The sequence below is a fragment of the Bicyclus anynana genome, chromosome 10, assembly GCF_947172395.1.
Source record: "Bicyclus anynana chromosome 10, ilBicAnyn1.1, whole genome shotgun sequence".
In the NCBI taxonomy this organism is placed as follows: Eukaryota; Metazoa; Arthropoda; class Insecta; order Lepidoptera; family Nymphalidae; genus Bicyclus; species Bicyclus anynana.
Genome location: NC_069092.1, coordinates 14,182,538 through 14,201,711, shown reverse-complemented (window position 1 = coordinate 14,201,711; position 19,174 = coordinate 14,182,538). Strand labels below are relative to the sequence as shown.

Below are 19,174 nucleotides of genomic sequence, written 5' to 3'. Positions count from 1 at the left end.
CTGAATCCGCTTCAGGTATTATTACTTCTGTGATGAACGTGAACGTGAAGTTGCAAACGGGCTTAGCGACAATTGAAACCATCTTTTCTTTAATAAAAGTTATACATTTTTCTCCTAAAAAACTATGAGTAGACACGACAAAAGTTCAAGGGATTTCGTCGTAACTTCTTTTCATCCGCATAAAGCTAGTAAATATTTATAGAAACTAATTGAACTCAGGTTAATATAAACATGATGTTAAAATGAAGCAAAAAATTAATGACACATATAATAAAAAGTGTAAACACATGCTTCGTGATAATATTTCTCAGAACGACGAGGAAAATTAAAGCATCTTTGATTACTCCTGCTATGAAGACTATAGATAAACCTGGAAATATTCCCAAAAGTAACTCTACTTGTTATGTAAATCTCTTTGGTAACAGCGCTATCGGTTCCTTGTTATGGTTATCTGGTCAGTATAAAAAAAACTTGCTGGACATGTTACGTTAAGTATTGCGCAATGGACAAAGTTGCAACAACTGTGTATGAACCAGAACATTCAATTTCAACAAATATACAAATAAATAGTATTTTTAAACTGAAATAGGAAGGAAAATTATTTTTCAAATCAAATACATTTTAAATAACATTATGAGCTCGTTTTAATCAGCACAATGCAGTTGTTGTTTACTTTCAATGTATTGGCAGGTTAATTTAAATATACATATATATTTTTGTATATTGTTACCATGGCATTCCTATCCTACATTATTTCGTAGTAGTTACTTGTACGTATCAGTAAGAAATCTAAATATAGGTCTCGAAAAATTATTTTTATAATGATAACCAACGAGAACGAGAGCACCTACTGGTCAAGCTCCGGTGCAATCTTGTTTCTTTTCTTTTAAGATTGTTATTATTTACCGTTATATTTATACCGTAATCAAGACATGAGATGAATATAAAGTTTTAAATTTCCCAAATTCGACAAAATTCAAAATGATGGATGCAGAATTTTGAGTGAAGATTTTCATAAAATATTAGACGTGTTACTTTGAAAATTTACACTCTAGGCAGACTGGCTAATGGTTTTCTTCGATGGTATTTCAATTACTCAGTTACCATGATGTAGAACACCATGGGGTTGGTTTACTTAGTTTGCAAGAGTCCGATAGAACTTTGGGGCTAGATTCACTATCTAGCCCCAAAGTTTAGTTTAAGTTTAGTCTAGTGTGTATTGTTTAAGTATACCTTTTTATTTCAGTTAGGGTATTTGACTCCCCAGCGAGTATCTGGTATATATATTTATGCTGGTATATAATATATATTTAAGCTACACTTAAAAAACGGAGAATATTGCCAATATTATAACCGCGAAAGTTAGTGTGGATTTTTGTATGTTTTTTTACTCTTTAACGCCGCTACTACTGAAGCGATTTGGCTGAAATTTGGAATGGAAATTGATTTTACTCTGGATTAACACATAGGCATACTTTTTATCCCGAAAAATTCCATCCCGAGATTTGCGAAAACTGATGATTTTGATGATACGAATGTTTGTTACTCTTTCACGCCTCGACTACTGAACCGAATTATCTGAAATTTGGTATAGAGTCATAGCCTGGATTAAAGCATAGGCTACTTTTTATTCCGGAAAATCCATGGACGAAGTCGCGGGCGTCTGCTAGTTATCAATATTTTCCCATACAAACAAATTCGCTATTGCTGATGAAACAGGTGACCGTAAAGGGTACGGTAAAGTTTAACTCAGTACATTAGATAGGAGCATCATTCAGTACACGTTCAAATAAAACAAAAAAGATATATAAGGGCATGATGGTTTTTTTATTGTACAAAAATAGTGTGCAAGCGTGTAACTCGTGCGTCACGACGTACACAAAACAAATGAATAAACCTATTTATAATTTTATGTATAAAATGCATTCACTCAGTAAGTTAAGGGCACCGGCAAATTATCGACTCTTGAACGGCAGACATTTTAGTCGCATCGTGGCTTCTTCATGCATAATTTCAGCTACACTTCTCTCAATACTCGATAAATTTAAATTTTATGCTAGATATATGCGATTATTTTTGAAGTGAAAACTTCTGTAGCGGCATAGTGCAGTTTTGAACAATGCCTCTACAGAAGCATTAACCGGGTTTTTCAGTCACACTTAAGAACTATTAACAATAAAGTCAAGATTGCAACTTCAAGAAAACATAAGATTTAGGGTAACATAACATCGTGTTTTTATAGTTTAAACTTACGATGTTTCACCTAATCTGCTAAGCTATAGAGGATCAATAGTGTAAAGCATAGGTTAATGGATAGAACAGTCGGTCAAGTTGCGAAGTTGCAAAATTAAGCCAGACAATTCAAATCTGACAATTTTTAAATTAGATACCGTCGCGGCAAAGTAAATTTTACATTCATCAGCCGATCGACTAAACTGTCTGCCAGGCAAGTCTATGGTCTGCGGGAGCCCTAAGACATAGCCTATTTTGTTTACATTACTCTTTAGTGTATCGTTGAGTTTTACAGCTGTTAACATTCAATTGTTCCCGAGACAAGAAAAAGACTCGACGTAGACAATTAAAAAAACTTAGTATCCCGTAGATAACCGTCTTAACAACAATGTGGATTTCTTTTAGAAATAAAATTATTTAAGCGTGTGTTATCGATAAACTATAAATTTTACCGTATCCGTCATGAAGTATTTAATTTAGGTTAAAATATCTCTAGACAACCGAATTGTTTTAAAAAATCCAACAGACAGACATTCACAGATAAAACGTAGAACATTTAGAAAATCATTTTTATATCCAAAAGGCACACTTACTAAGAAAAGTTGACACTAGCTTTTTACTGACATTTCAAAACAGCCTATAAATTATTTATGTAAAGTTTTTATTTTGTATAACATATCACGTTAATGGTGCTTCAATAAATTTCACTCTACTCTCACGACACTACTAATATCTTATCAGTGTAATAAAAATAAAAAAAATACTGTCACCCTTTTACTTTTGGATAACAGGCCATATAGACTAAGAGCCAGCAACAGCCTGACTTTCTTCATTTTATAAAATCTGAAAGTTTGTCAGCTCATGATCCTACCATAGGTAAATCCTATAATAACTAAATAAAATGTAACCTCCTAAAGTAGCAGGTTTCACCCTTGAAACCTCAAGGGTGAAAGTGTGATTCAAAATACATTAACTATATCTAATCGTTCTAAGCTTATTAATCGACTTTATTTTTATTAATTTAAGAACAAGATAATTATAATTATTATTATGTGTGAAATGACTAGCGATTTATGCCCTCATTTTTAATTTGGTTTGTAGTATAAACCCTCAGCCATCGAAGTGTATAGTGTATTTTTTTTATATTTGCTTCGCAATATGAGATATTATATCCCCAGTCGACAGTCAATTGTCTCCATGGCAACGCTTCGCTAGTACCTCTTTGCTAATTCTCAAAGTAAAACCTCATTAGCTCAACGGTGAAAGGGTCGGACTCATTATCGTGGCCGTGGTTTGATCCCCGCCCGCTGAACTATTGTCGTACCCATTCATAACACAGTGTATTCCGACTAAATGGAGGGGAATGAGAATATTGGTCATATTCAAAATAGAAGGCAAGTATTCTTTAAAAAAAAACGTAATCACGGTCCAAACTCCTTAATGGGCTACCTTATTTATCTATGGTAGGAGCATTAGCTGACGAACTGAGAAAATTTGTAAAATAAGGAAGGTCTGGCTGTCACTGGCTCTCTATCTAACAGAGGGGACCCTGTGCGATATTAATGTGACCGGTTTGTCATTTGAAGAGCGATAATAACTTGATATACATTACAATCAACACTGCGCTGCCTGTATGCATAACGCATTAAGATCCCGCCAAGAATGTAGGCTTAGTATACACGTATTATGATTATAGGTTGTTACATTTTATGTAATGCACTAATGATATATTACACACGAATATAACGTATGAAACGAGTTCAGCAGTTCTTTACAAATAAACATAATGTTCTCGTAATTAAAAAAATAAATTATACGTACGCAGTTGTCAAAGATGGTCCAATATAAATTAAATGGTCGACGGACATGACATACTTGTATTACGAAATATTGAGCTTAAATAAGTGGTATAATTTTATTTATTATTATTTCATTAATTTTTAACGTTTTCATTACATTGATAAATTTCACAATTTTATATATATTTTTTACTTTTATCAAAACCATCATCAGAAGTTGAAAAAAAAAACAATATGATAATTGTGTTTTTACGAAGTCGTTTTTTAATTTTATTTCAATTAAATAAAATATAAAACGAAATCCATTCATGCCACAATCCACTAATTACAAGACAAGATTCTTTTGAACATAAACTAAGTACGAAAAGTCTTTAATAAACTGGTTGACCTAGCACGGTAGTGTTCTTTTCGGAATTTTAGTTATAAACAAAAAGAAAACGCAGGTCGTCTCAAAAAAGAACTGGTTCAACCAAGTTGTTTTTATATGATATTCAGTATACACTTAAACGTACTGAAAAGTTATAAAACTATCTGCAGTAATTGACCTACTTGTAAACAGAATGCTTCTTTGGATTTTTTTAACAATTCAAGTAGGTAAGTACGATGTCACTGTTTAAGAAGTAAAGCTGCGGTATTCACAAACTATTGGTGCTTTAGATTACATAGAAGAGGTAACTCGTGCGAAAGATCGCTTTTTTCTCCCTAGTTGATAACACACTGTAATAACTCCTCGTCTACGTCGAGTCTATCTTAGAGAAAAATAAAACAAGAACCGATTTATCGTGTCGTCCCACGCAAACGACGCAATAAGCTAACACAAGACGGAACTATATGTATATATATGCAGTAAACTAACTAAACAGCCTGTATTCGTGTAAAACCCAACGATTTGGTGTGTATAACTTAGTTATATACACATTTATCTACATTATATGGAACTTTATCTGGTGTTCTCATTGTTGGACCCTTAACATTAAAAGACATAAACGAATAAAAATGAAATTACTGATTCGCCGTTCAAGTTTATTAACCCTTCCAAGAAATCGTATTTAATGAGGTATAGTTTTCTATAACTTTCCGCGTTTTAATAATGGTTAATGCATATGTACTTAGGATGTTTAAGTTAAATGATTTATGTGTGTACGATACGTATGCAAATGTGAATAAACATTCAACGTTTATTCACAGCGGCAAACCAAGACATGCGTAATTAACTCTTCCCAATGTCATACAAGTAAATTAACCATTTAATTAATTATTTAATTTATCATAATAACGATTATAATAAATGCGCAATATTGAGATTTTTGGAATAGATGCTTAATAAATTCAATGTCATGCAATAAATTATACCTTTTTTAATTCCATACACGTATTAATGCATGCATAATTATTATACAATAATAAATGCGAAATTTCAAGATGCTTAAAGTAGTAATATTCGTTTATCAATGTTATCATCTTCGAATAATAATAATAATAATATTCTACCTAAAGAAACATTTAAAACTTAAATAACTGCAACTAAATTTTAGTAAATTTAACGATATTTACACGCATACAAATCACATGCACATAATATACATAGATTAAGTTCAAATTATAACCAGATATCGCAATAATGTCTCGTTTTGGAAAAAAATTACTCAGTGACCGAAGGTTATTCCACGGAAATTAATAAACCCATAACTACACATGCATCTAATATTTTGTATCTATTCTATAATACTTGCAGGTGTTTTGGAAATTTTCATTTCTCTTTAGATTTACCGTTTTATGGCAACTTGCCTCACATAATTTAAAATTTATCACAAAATCTCATAATACAGCGTACGACTATATCATACTCATACAACGTTCAAATAATTTGCAACCATTGCATTTGAATAGCTCTAAAACAACAGACAAGACATACCTATTACCTATCTAGATATATATCAAAGTTAAAGCCGTGTCGTCAGTATCGACGAAGTGAATGAACTGGCGCGGTGAACAAACACTGATAAGAAAATTGTTAAGGATAAACATATCATTTATCTTTACTTTATGTGCAGTGCATAGCAGTAGGAAATGTTCAATACGTTACGTTACAACTAACAAGGGTTTTTCAACGCAAGTTTTTTTTTCAGAGAAATTACGAAAGTAATAAAGCTACTATTTCTGACATTTGGATAAGTACTAACGTGTTGTTTAAATAAGGTTATCGGTGAAATATTACTCGGTAACGTCGAAATTTTAACTTAATTAATTAAGATAATATTTGTGTGAACTACATTTATGATGATATTGATAATATTAGTTATATTGTTTTATTATAACAATAACAAACCAGAATTTTATTAGTTTAATGATAAGAGTAACTAACGCGACTCGTATAATTAATTAATGAATAACAAACAAGAAATTAACGAAGTAATTTCGTTAAATGCCTAATTAATTGATTATAACATTAATTAAATGTCAACGTAATCAGTGACTAACTTTTAGTATAATTAACGAATAATGTATTAGATACACTTCATTAACGATCTATTAAATTAGAATCGGATAAACACTACTGCTGCATTATAAGTACATGGTACGATGGCATTGATAAGTGAATAACTTGAGATTCAAGAATATACTTTCACAGTAACGGCAACCGGAAAAAATACGACCAACTAATTTAGTTTATATAAATCTGTGAATGTGGATATATTAAAACCTCTTAATGTTATAATTATACTCGCAACAATTCAAGGCCGCTAGTTTCAGACCACCGAGTATGAGCAAAACGGTTATGGTAAAAGTGAGCCACGAGAGGGAATAAAAAAGTCATTAATGCTATGAACCGGTGCACACGAGGCGCCACCCGGAACGGCGCGCGGTGAAAACCACGGGAAACCGCAATAGCGAGCACGCATCCGCGCAACCGTGTCAGTAGTGTGAAACTATAATTGCGCACGGCTGAGGCAACTGGAAATCTCTCGCAATGTGCCCTACTGCTGCCGCGTCAATGAATAAATAATCTCCCAATCCCAGATTGTAAAGAACCCAACACCAATCATCATGTCACCCAGTATTGAACGACACAATTTGAATTTTATCAACAAAACGGCGAATCAGAATTTGTAAATGCTCCAGACAAAGTTCCATTAAGTTCTCCTAAGCTAGTGTTAAAAATAAATTAATCATAGAATCTACAGGAAACCGATTTCGGAGATCTCGATTATATTGGGTCGCGTTGAGACACTCCGCGTTTGCCTCGCTGTAATGATTTGAGTCCAGCTCAAATGGCGAGCGTGAAGCCCCTCTGAACTGATGAATCTTACGCATCCAATTATTACAATTAAAATGGTCAACGAAGACAATTAGGCAGAAACTAAGGCTAAATCACAAATGTTGCGCGAGTTCTCGCCGGCCCCGAGTGCCTTCATGCACCCTGAATCCAGATTTACACTATTTTTAACATTGTTTGCACTTGACACTTTTTCACTGCTCACTGCACTTTTTGATTTTAGCTCGGAGTTCGCGTTCGCACTTCTATCGTTTACAGCACTTTCACTTTTATCGTCGAAAAAAGAACGACGATCGGAGGTCGAGGCCGGTGGCGAGGTCGAAAATAACTTTATTTCCAAGTCACGGTGGCCGTTTATTGAAGTGACGATTTCAGAAGATATCTCCAAAGCTAGAGGCGATCTAGGTTCCGGAGAGCTAGTTCTTCTGGGTGGTGGGAATAACGAATAGAGGTTTGGAGCAGAATATGCCTCACTGCTATTCGTTTTCCTTTCCGGAGTTCGCGCCGAAGGGTCACTCCAACTACGCCGTAACATCGTATCCGCTCCACGCCTGCCCAGTGGCCCCACAATTTTCATCGAGTCTTCTAATTTCGTGGGTGCAAAGTCAACACTTGAATTTTCGTCCAGTAAATGCGCAATGGAATTAGCATCCCAAATTTGTCCAACCGGGTCGCAATATCTACACTGACACGTGCTGGCGGCGGATTCTGAAGGGGCAGCCGCCTCCGCTAATCCAAAACGAGTAGCCTCAAAAGCCTCTCCTAACGCAGCCACCCTATATGTTTCTGGAGCCGGATCCGGGTAGTCTACCACATTTACGTTTAGATGGTACTGTAATGCCATATCTCTGGAATAAGATTTCTCATACATGCCATGCAACGACGACCCCATATTTGTACAGTGGTCGACATCGCCAAGTTCTAATGCAGCGGATGATAAATCGTGTGGCACTAAATTATTAGGTTTTCTATCTTTTTTACGCCGTTTACGCGGTTTTATAATTCTTGGCAACATTGTTTCAGAATTGGTGGAGCCGGAACTTTCATCACTAGCGACACTGACCGCGTCCGTGTTGTTGTTGCGTCCGCGAGAGGGGCGCGTTTGCTGCTGATGTTGTTGCTGATGTTGATTTCTGTGCCTCGTGTTTTCTGGGTCAGGTCTGTCTCTCGTAATATTCTCTGGCGGCAAAACTGTGCGATGATTACGTTGCTCCGGTACGGTGGTAAATTTTCTGCGGTCGTGCCTGTTCTGAATGATGAGTGGAGCACCCTGCGCGTGCATGGCGAGCTTGGACACGGGGTTTTCGCGAGGCGGTGGCGTTCGCCCGGTCATGGATATGAGCGGTGCTCCGAGCCAGGCGTTGTGATGCGGCGGCACCCCGTAGGGTGGGTAGTACGGTGGCGGGAATCCCGGTGCAGTGGCAGCATAGTGAGGGCGAGGGGCATCGCGGCGCCCAAGGGCGGCGCGCTCGCCCGGACTCATCGCGGCAATAGGGTCGTTTAACCCATATTCGAAACAGTTATATTCAATGTCACGGCGAAACTCCGAGTTGCGACACGATGTCGTAATCGTAAACTAACATCGAAGGCGCGTAGGAGCGTGGCGTGCTCGCGCCGTGGCAGTCGACTGACGACTGAAGTGAATGAGCGCGAGCCGGCCGCGGCCGCGATAGCCAAGTGGGAGTGCCGCGGCGCACCACGCGACTATCGCCGGTATAGATGCTACGGAAAGCTCACAGCCCTAATCACTCCGCCATTATATCCTTGTTTACTTTTGTAGCGCTCTAAAAATAATAGCCTGTTCGCCGATGGGATTAATTGCAGTTTTAACGCATTGCTATGGGGTAGCTAGTTATATATGCCAGTTCAAATTATTTTATGTTCATTATTGTTAATAAAGTTGTGCACTGGTTTAACTTCATCTAATAGCAATTGCGTTTAATTACATCAGTAATCAAAATATTGGTAAACAAGACCGTATTATAATAATCTATATTATGTCATATCTTAAGAGTATGTAACTTATCAACAATAACAAAAAAAATCTTACCATAAAATTGAGTAGAGCAAATTTTCGTAATGTGGAAACGGTCATCGAACTTATAGTGAATAACTTACCTGAAACAAAAATACAAGTATTAAATTCAGGATAGTAACAGAAATTCACCCACCTTCACCACAAAACCTATCGTATTATTATTATGTAATATATTAGGTAGTAGGATTACGGTTGAGGCGATATAAAGGACAGCGGGCACAACCGATTTGTGAAAAATTGCGTACAATATTTAAACTAGATTATATTAATTTAGTTTCAACGACGTAATCTTTAATATTATGATAACTCCCACTTTTAATCGTATGTATTTTTTATTATTTTTTACTGAGGAGGTAAAAAGTTACAGGTCGATAAAAAGCCACTGCTAATGCGAAATATCATAAAATAACAGCTTTGATTTTATGAATTTAATTTTTCGGCTAGTAGGTATTATATTTTTATGAACAAGTGACGCAGTGGGTAGTGACCCTACTTTCTGCATCATATGGTACTTGGGTTCGATTCCCACAACTGGAAAAAATTACAATACCCACAGTAATGCGATTCTTATTATCATAAACTAGTGTCCTTATTCTATCTATTTCATTATCATGTTCAACCTCCGACACAACAAAATGTGTATCATAAGTTTGACACCGATCTGTTTGTGTTTGTGTGTGTGTGTCCGTTTAGCTGTGGCATTGTAACTCTCAAACAGATTGACCGATTTTGATGCGGTTTTTTTATTCATTTGAAAGCCAGTCACCCTGCGGTGGTTCTTAGCTATGTTTGGTTATTATCTGTCTAACAGTGTAAGAGTAGGTATCAGGTCTATTCCAAAATGATCTAAAGCATTTTTAACGTTATTACAAGATTAAGCGCCTCAAGCGTGCCACTATGTTCGTTAATTTAGAATAATATTACCTAATTTTTTAACTTGAACCTGATTTGGTAACCAGAATGATCTCCAGAGAACTGAACTCATAGTAGACATTTCATATTTTTGGGTTCAATAGATTACTTTCAATAAGTAACCTTGCAGATTATGATCTTGTAATATGGTCACGTTGACCCAGTACAGCAACCAAGCAAGGATAATCACCAGAAATCTGATTTTTTAAGGATTATTCCTTAAACTATAAGTATTTTTGCGTTTTATAAAACTTTAATTTAACTTAATAATATTTTTGTCCTATGGTGCCCGTTGCCCTTTACAATGTATACGCATTATTATTCATGTATTGCAGCTTCGTGTAAGCGTTTGTAATGAACAACGCAACAGCGTAACAAAGCCATGACGAATGGCCCGCGAAGATTAAAAATGTAACAGCATAATAACAACCACAGTGCAAGACTTTTTTTTAAACACTAGTCGACGACTTTTCTGGTAGGTCGTCAGTATCGACTGTACCCTACAGCTACAGTCGATATAGAAAAATTGTAATTTACTAAAAAAAATCAGTTTAAGCATTCATCAGATAAAGTTGACAGACAGCATTATTTTCGAATTAATAATATTGAATGTAAGTACATGGATAAGTATAGATGAGCTCAACTCTGGTATGCAACTATTCGACAGAAGGACTTGTAAGAAAGATATTTTTTTTGATCAATTTAAAAAGAAAAATTTGATACAATACGCTCTTGATTCCAAAATACACGAAAGATTACGTAAGTACAACAGATACAAGAATTGTGTCTAAATATTTTATGTCTTATAATCGAAGTGTTGTAGGTCCAATTCTGTACATTGAAAATATTATGAAAGTTTTAGCTGGAGGCCAATAAAATCTATACTGAAACCAAAAATATATATATTTTTTATTTTTTGTCTGTATGTCAGTCTTTCTGTTTCTTTCTGACATCACGCCGAAACTACTGAATGAATGAAAGTTATAAATGATTCAAATAAATATATACAGTCTGTTATACGACACAAAATCCTTTTACAATTTCAGAAAATTAAACATTAAGAAGAGCTTTTAAAACTTTACCCTACCGGTGTTAATATTAAATTAATCAAGAGCCGTACCAAAGTTTTAAAAACACTCGACCGTTTCATTTCAACACTCACAGTTTGTAATTATAACGTTTTAATTGATGTAGATATTAAGCTCCACTTATTTCTCACCTGTCTTACTTTCACTGCTATTTTTTAGGTTATATAAATGTTAGAAATTCTCACATGGATGTAGGTGATAACTTTAATAATTAAGTTACAGTCGTTTACAGTCCGTTGACACGTAATGTTTTTAAATCGTTGTGATAAACGCAGCTTAAAGGACGATAGCTTTATTAATTAGAAAACATGCTCTTTCACTCATCATTATTATCACAATCGGGCTTATATTTTACCGCTCACTACAGGTCAAGGTCTCTTTAAAGAAGCGGGTATCTATACTAATATTATAAAGCTGAAGAGTTTGTTTGATTAAACGTGCTTATGGTCCAATTTGAAAAATTCTTTCAGTGTTAGATAGCCCATTTATCGAGGAAGGCTATAGGCTATATAATATCCCCATATTCCTACGGGAACGGGAACCGTCAGCTAGTATGAAAATAAAATCCACCAGGATGTTCCAATGCGGCGGCGGACTTAGTGGTGTTAATGTTTGGACTTAGCGATGGTAATGTTTGGACGTCAACGCATCATTTATCATCATCATTAGCAACCCATGTTCGGCTCACTGTTGAGCACGAGCCTCCTCTCAGAAATGAGAGGGGCCAATAGCCCACCACGCCGGTCCAATACGGATTGGCAGACTTCACCCACGTAGAGAATGGAGAAAATTCTCAGGTATGCACACCCAACGACGTAGGTAAGTACTTCTACTTCAGATTTAACGAAATAATTAATATGTTATCTGTAGTTATATAAACATCCGAGTACATGACAGGTCAGAAATGTCATCCGTCCGACCTTTGGAAACTCTTCGCGCCCACAGGCACGGGTGAAAGTGAGCAAGATGACTCACAGATCTCTCTCTTGATCAACGCCTTGTCCATACGGGTAAGTTCGTTCCCCGCAACCTATTACTCAAATATGTGCAAACAATTATGATCTTTATGAATGACACATAAAGTTCATATTTCTACAATAGTATAATCGTCAGATGGCATTGCGCATTGAATCCCATTTAGCATATGCATAATTGCATACGTGTTAACGACTGACTTTCAACGTCTAGTGTTTTTTATCGAAAGTCGTTTGCGGTTGTGACGTCACGCTGGTGATAATTACTAATTACACACTATCAAAATCGTATCAACATTTTTCAACCATGGTTTTTACATTATTTTATAACAGCTAGCAGCTGCAACCTTTCCCTGGTTTTAGCGACCAAGCCTCCAATTAAAACAAAATTAGAAAACACGCAATATATATAACACCTTGATTATCATATCTAAATTAGGACTTTTCACCTATCCAGTTAACATAATATGAGTTATGTTAACTGGGTAGGTGAAAAGCTTTTCTATCCACGACACGACGATGGTATATGCGTTTGTTTGTAGAAGATGTTTGTACAAATCAATATCGTCACATATTTCCAAAACTACCTACTAGTTCAATTTTGATACTGATGGTTTGATTTGTTCAGCCCCGCCCCCAACGGATATTTTAACCATCGTGGACGCCACGCCAACCATGTTCGCAAATCCAAATCCCGCGAAAACCATACATTTTTCCGAGACCACTAAAAGTAGCCTATGTTATCAAAAATTTAATTTAACTCTACAGCAAATTTCATTCAAATCGGTTCAGCGGTTTAGCCGTGAAAAGGTAACAGTCAGACAAACCTACTATCACATTTATAATAATACTATGGATGGTTTATTCAATAAGCTATAAGCAGAAGTTTGTAAGCTTACTAAATGACGTACACGTAATAGACAAGATATCACTGGAGCGGTAGCTTGGTCGATAGTATCGAGTAGATTTTATCGATATTTCGCATTGGTACACGATAAAAGGAAAGCGTATTGCAGTTACATCGACCTTTAGCCGGGCGGCTGTTGCGTGCTCACACAAAATTTATACTGTTCCCACTCTCGCTCTCAGATGGGTTGCAACGAGGTTTATTGCGAGTTATGATGGTTATTACGTACCGGCCGATTACCAATTCGTGTTAGGTGAAAGTTATTAAGGTAACTATCCAGACTGCGCTCGGTATTGCGTAAGCTCTGACGCGTCGTTAATCACCATCGGTGGAGCGTTACGAACATTTCGGTACAATTAAATGATTTAATGGTGCATGTAAATGAACTACATTTTACGTTTCGATGATACTCACAAAACGACTCGCACGTCATATGAAATTGTTGTGAGCAAAACTCTTAAACAAATTAATTGTATAGGAACGAATATATTAAAGGTGTCATATGGGTATGTTATTTTACGTTAGAATTAAAGAGTAATATTTATTAAAAATTACTAGCTGAGAGATTTGCCCTGCCACTAAAGCCACCTAAAATTTATCCCAAAAGCTTCATTTACAGTTACAGTAGTAATTAGCTAATACAAAATTTACAGTTTTGAAAGTAGAAAGAAAATAATGCTTATTTCATTAATGATTAAGACAGTTTAGCTACCCAGATGCTAAAACAATGTAAATCATAAAAGCATTTGTAAGAATTTGATGCAGCCAAAATACCTATTGAAAACACTCAATCATAATAGCATCATCTCGAAATAAATCTCTAGACAAGTTTACAAAACTAAAATCAGTAAACTAAGATGAAAATGTCTGTAATATAAGAACGAATTTAAAAACGATGCGGTCATAATAGAATATTGATATTGAGTGACGTTAAGTGTGCTTCATCATTTATTTAAAAGAGCTGTCCAATTCAAATAGTTTAAAGGTTTGAAGAGAGTGGAATTAAATCAATACCGCATAATGAAACGTCCCTAAATAAAAACTATCATAGGTCTATTAGAGAAATTGATTGACGTTAATGTGTCTACCAAACTGCTGATAAATTGTTCGTGTTTAAAATAAATTCCAACGATCCTCGTCGACAAACAAAAACTTTACTGTACAAGAATGTTCGTAAGCAGATACTGCCAGGAACAAACATCAAGTTGAGCTTTTATAAAAATCAATCAATTAAAAACATTAAAATAATTTCCGTCATTTGCATTATGAACCTTTGTCATTAAAACAAAATATTGATAAGAAATAAGTTAATAAATAATGATTGAAGCAATATAAAGATAAGAAGATCATTAGATTTAAGTTCCGTCAATAGACCAGTTGTACAATCTTACAAATGAAAACTATTGATCTAATACGGCTCAATTACTAATAAAAACTAGGTATTAGTTTTATATTGCACGCGAACACGTCGCTTACGTAAGTTTACGTAATACAATAATTGTATAGGTTATCCAATAGAAAGGCATTGGACATTAGGTGAAAGCAATTGAAACAGTATAAACTATAAGATAAAAACGAATATGACATCATCTACTGATTGCGTCACGCTCGAGAAGAGCGAGGGTAACATTATCTTAATCCCACTTGGTAAAAATAGTTTAGTATTATCACATCTTACAATCAATATCATCAAAATCATATCTACCGAAATCATCCAAGTCACTCTTAAGTAATTGAAATACTCAGTTAAACTAATTTAGCTAGAGCAGATTTAAAAAGAAGATCACACAAAAAATTTAATATCAAACATTAGAATTTAGTACAATAACACTTTAGAAAACCCACCAAGAAATAATCACCAATATAACGTTACAAAGAAGCTTAACATAAAACCATTATTGATGTCTTAAAAGTTTTATTGGAGCAAGCTGGTTTCGTAACCATCGTAATACAATAATTACAAATTACGAATGTGTTATGTAATACGAAAAGGACAAAGAGGTTCGGTGAAAGCAACTGTAGTGCGGAGATAAACCAAATCAGTACTGAATAGATAGATTGGTTGTATTGAATGTAGTACATTGAATGCTCGACCGCGTGCTTGAATAAGGTTTTTTTAACTCTAAAAAAGTTATCTTTGAACAGTGTTACGTCAAATTAGATTATATAGCAAGGTTATGTAATATAAACAGGTTGATTAGATATAACGAATCAACAAATGTTTAAAGTCGGACTAATATTAAAACGAGAAAGTTTGTATAGATGTCTGTTGCTTTTTTACGCAAAACTTCAGAATGGATTTGGCTGAAAATCCATGGTTCTTGCGGTATTTATGAAAAACGGAATTTTACACAGACTTCGCAGGCATAAACTTGTTAGTAATAATTTAAATCACTAAACATAATTATTATCAACTATTTTCCAAAATTTGGTATATATCAAGATTTTAGATGATGCAAAGAATTTCACAAAAGATGTTGAGGTAAAATTCCCTCCTGTTTTAATGTTTGTTAGAAGTGACATAAAGCATGAGGAAAAGAGTTGTTGTACAGTTAGTTGGTCTAGAATAAGTAGCAAATGAAGCAAAAGCAAAATAAATGCTTTTGTAAAATCTTTATAAGTAACAAAAATAAAACCAAATTCAATTGGTTCCGGTGATCGGTCTCAATTTAGTCATATCTCCGGCGTGGGTCTGCAGATTTCTCTCCGGGTTTACATAATAACATCGTCATGAAAGGCGTATTTCTGATACTTTCGCATTGTGTTTCGATCACACTTTCAAAATGTACACATATATTTGCATTGAGTGATAATCCACAGATAACGTTGTAATTAACAGCCCATTCAGAGATTTCACAAAAGGATTTTTACCATGTATTTAACAAGAGTTAAATCGGAATCAATTAAATAAGATGTATGTTTATTGTTTACTTAGTTATATATTTTCACAGTTTTGAAATGATAATAAATTATCTAAACGATCTTAACGATAACTTGGAAGAACCCATTTTTTATTTGACAGTAAATATTTGTTTTAGAAAATCATTTACGGCAACAGCTCTCGAAGCGCCGATCTTAAACAGATCGTCATATCAATAAAAACATTTAGGAAAAAACTTAGCAGATAGAAATTGCATCATCATTTAACAAAACTTTGTATTAAATCAACATTAGGACATTACACACATCAGTGGGTATACATGTATACTCGTATACATGTAATGGTAAAAATACTTAATATAATTTCCATTCACATGTTGTTGACATCCTTTCGACACGCACGAAGTGTTTTGCTTGTCAAAGCGAACGTTTAGCTAAGATGTGGTATGCCCTTCCGGTGTCAGTGGTTCCTCACACGTACGATCTGTGCAACTTGAAAATAATTATGAATTGGTAATTTCTAAGCAAGCGAGCTGTAACCTAGACCTTATCATTACTTTCCTTAGGCATGATTGTAGTCAAGCGCAAACGTATCTAGTACGAGTTAAATACCTATTCTTAAGATATGTAGAAAAGTTAACAACTGGCGGAATTTTTCAATTTAATATAAGAGAACTCTAATCATGTTTGAAAAAGGGTGACTTAGTGAAAAAAATAAACCTGACACGAGGAAACATTGTGATAAAGATGATAATAAACGACCTGTTTATTTTCAAGAGAAAATTTATAGGCTCCTCTATGAGATTTATTATAATTTAACCGATAAAGTGATTGACGAGTCGTCCCGCAACAATATTCACATTTCGCGAGAAAATTGCGTTACCCTATTGAACGATGAAAGGATCAATTTGACGGTGAATAAATTATTTTTTATATGATAATAACGTACAGTTACTGAATTTGACGCTGAATTTGAAAAGTTGACACTGAGCAAGTGACGATTCAAAAGTATATTAAATTAGCTACTCGTAGAAGCAGACCCGACAGTCATATCAACCATTCGTTTACAATTATTATTCCTGAACTTAAAATTTACGAAACAAAGGATTATTAGCTTCAATTAAAGCTTAATTAACGGCATTCCTGATTTTAAAGCTCATTACAAAGACATTAATCATTTATAAATATTCAGCCTTCAGTTATAGTTAACAATTAAACATAAACCCACTATGGACCGAAGTGGGTCATCGTACCCACTCCTCTTTTGTCCGGAGTGAGTAAGACAATAGTTCAATGGATTGAACTTACGGCCTTCGGTATAACCTTTTACTATTAAGGTAGTCCAATCAGACACGTAACGAATGTAACATAATAATTATTACCACATGTATCAACCAAAAGATCAAACATAGAATAACTTATTATATAGCAGCTTATACAGTTACTGACTGTGTAAACTATTGATTCCTTAATACTGATACGAATATTATCAATAGTACTCAGAGTCCAATAAATTCAAGACGTCCTAATGACGTCATAGCAGGTTTATTACAGATAATGTGACGCGGTGAGAGCGTGTGTATTGCTTTTGGTCCGACAGCATTTTTGAACAGAAAGCAATATCAAGAAATATTTAGAAAACGGTAGTTTCTTTCAGTGATACTCTGGAATTAAAACTGGGTAGCCATTGTCTTAGGAGTCAGCGCCTTCACTTTTTAAGTGTAGTTAAAAACAAATGTAAGATATGATAAATGAGTAAAATTAAACAAGAAGTTAACATGAGCAACAATTATTATTGTAAATCTAATTAATATATTCTTTTTAAAATTCCAAAACTATCTTTTTTTTTCTTGTGACGTTGTTAAATATTTTTGAGAATTTTGTGGCAAAGGAAGGTGTTTGTAACAAAACTTCACACTTCATCGGAGAAGTAAAATCTGCTTAGAAATCGTAAAATGCGCGTACGTTAAAAGTGTAAACAGTTGCCATAACATATGGATGGTTATTTTCCACGTTCCTCTTTTGTGACCGCAAAACATCTGTTGTAGGTTTCGCTACGAAAACCTGCTAAAACACATTTGTTTCTCAATTACTACCATTAACACTGCCTACTTTTCATCCTTTACACTTTTTGTATTGAGCCTGGATTGTTGTGTACTTAGTAAATAATAATTTATCTACATTAATATTATACTGAAAAAAGATTTGTATTTTTTATGTAACGAATAAACGAGGAAAGTACTGACCGATTTGAAAAATTCTTTCACCAATAGAAAGCTGAATTATCAGGGAGTAACATAGATAGGTATATTTTATTCCCATATTCTCACTAAACGTGTGAAACCGCGAGCATCTGGCATTACTATTTTATAAGCTTACGGTTGTTTTAAGGAAAATCGTATTTTGCAATTTTGATACCTATTTATATCGTGATGATTGCCACGAATCCTGCCATCTACCTTATCGTTAATGTTTTTACGCCATTTAGATAGGACTTGTGAAGGGCAACATGGTCGGGTGAATTAGATAATCATTTTAACGATTAAGATCTTTTTGTGTAATATTCCGACAATATTCAAGTTCAAAACAAAAATTTGATACATGACGATTAGAATACAAAATACTAGCTGATACCCTCGACTTCGTCTACGTAAAATTTAGGTTTCCACAATGTTTTTTTTTTCAAATAATAAAGAGCCAAATCCCGTCAATAGTTTTTGAGAGAAAGAGTTGTACAATCAGTTTTTCGAAAATCTCGCAGAAACCAGAAACCATTCCGGGACAACTTATGTGTAAATCTAGGGCGTAATCTATTTTCAATACAATACCTATAATTTCAGCTAAATCGGTTACCCAAGTAATCACGGCATTAAAGAGTAACAATATCGGGAAACCATGAATTATTCGGGATAATGAGTATCCTATGTGTTATTCCAGGATATTAACTATCTTCATTTTAAATTTCAGTCAAATCAGTTTACTAGTTGCGGCGTTAAAGAGTAACAAATATTCATACAAACTTTCGCGTTTATAATATTAGTAGAATAAATGTTCCACACTATTTACT

At 34.6% G+C, this 19,174-nt stretch overlaps 2 protein-coding genes across 3 annotated transcripts in view; both read right to left on the bottom strand.

Annotated features, from left to right (window-relative positions):
- The window catches only part of LOC112050357 (CCR4-NOT transcription complex subunit 6), a 264,366-nt gene that overhangs the window by 217,406 nt on the left and 27,786 nt on the right, over nt 1–19,174 (bottom strand). The window lies entirely within an intron of this gene.
- LOC112047998 (uncharacterized) lies at nt 1,807–8,957 on the bottom strand. The gene has a single exon (XM_024085325.2). The coding sequence runs from the start codon at nt 8,789–8,791 to the stop codon at nt 7,382–7,384; it is 1,410 nt and encodes a 469-aa protein (XP_023941093.2). The 5' UTR covers nt 8,792–8,957; the 3' UTR covers nt 1,807–7,381.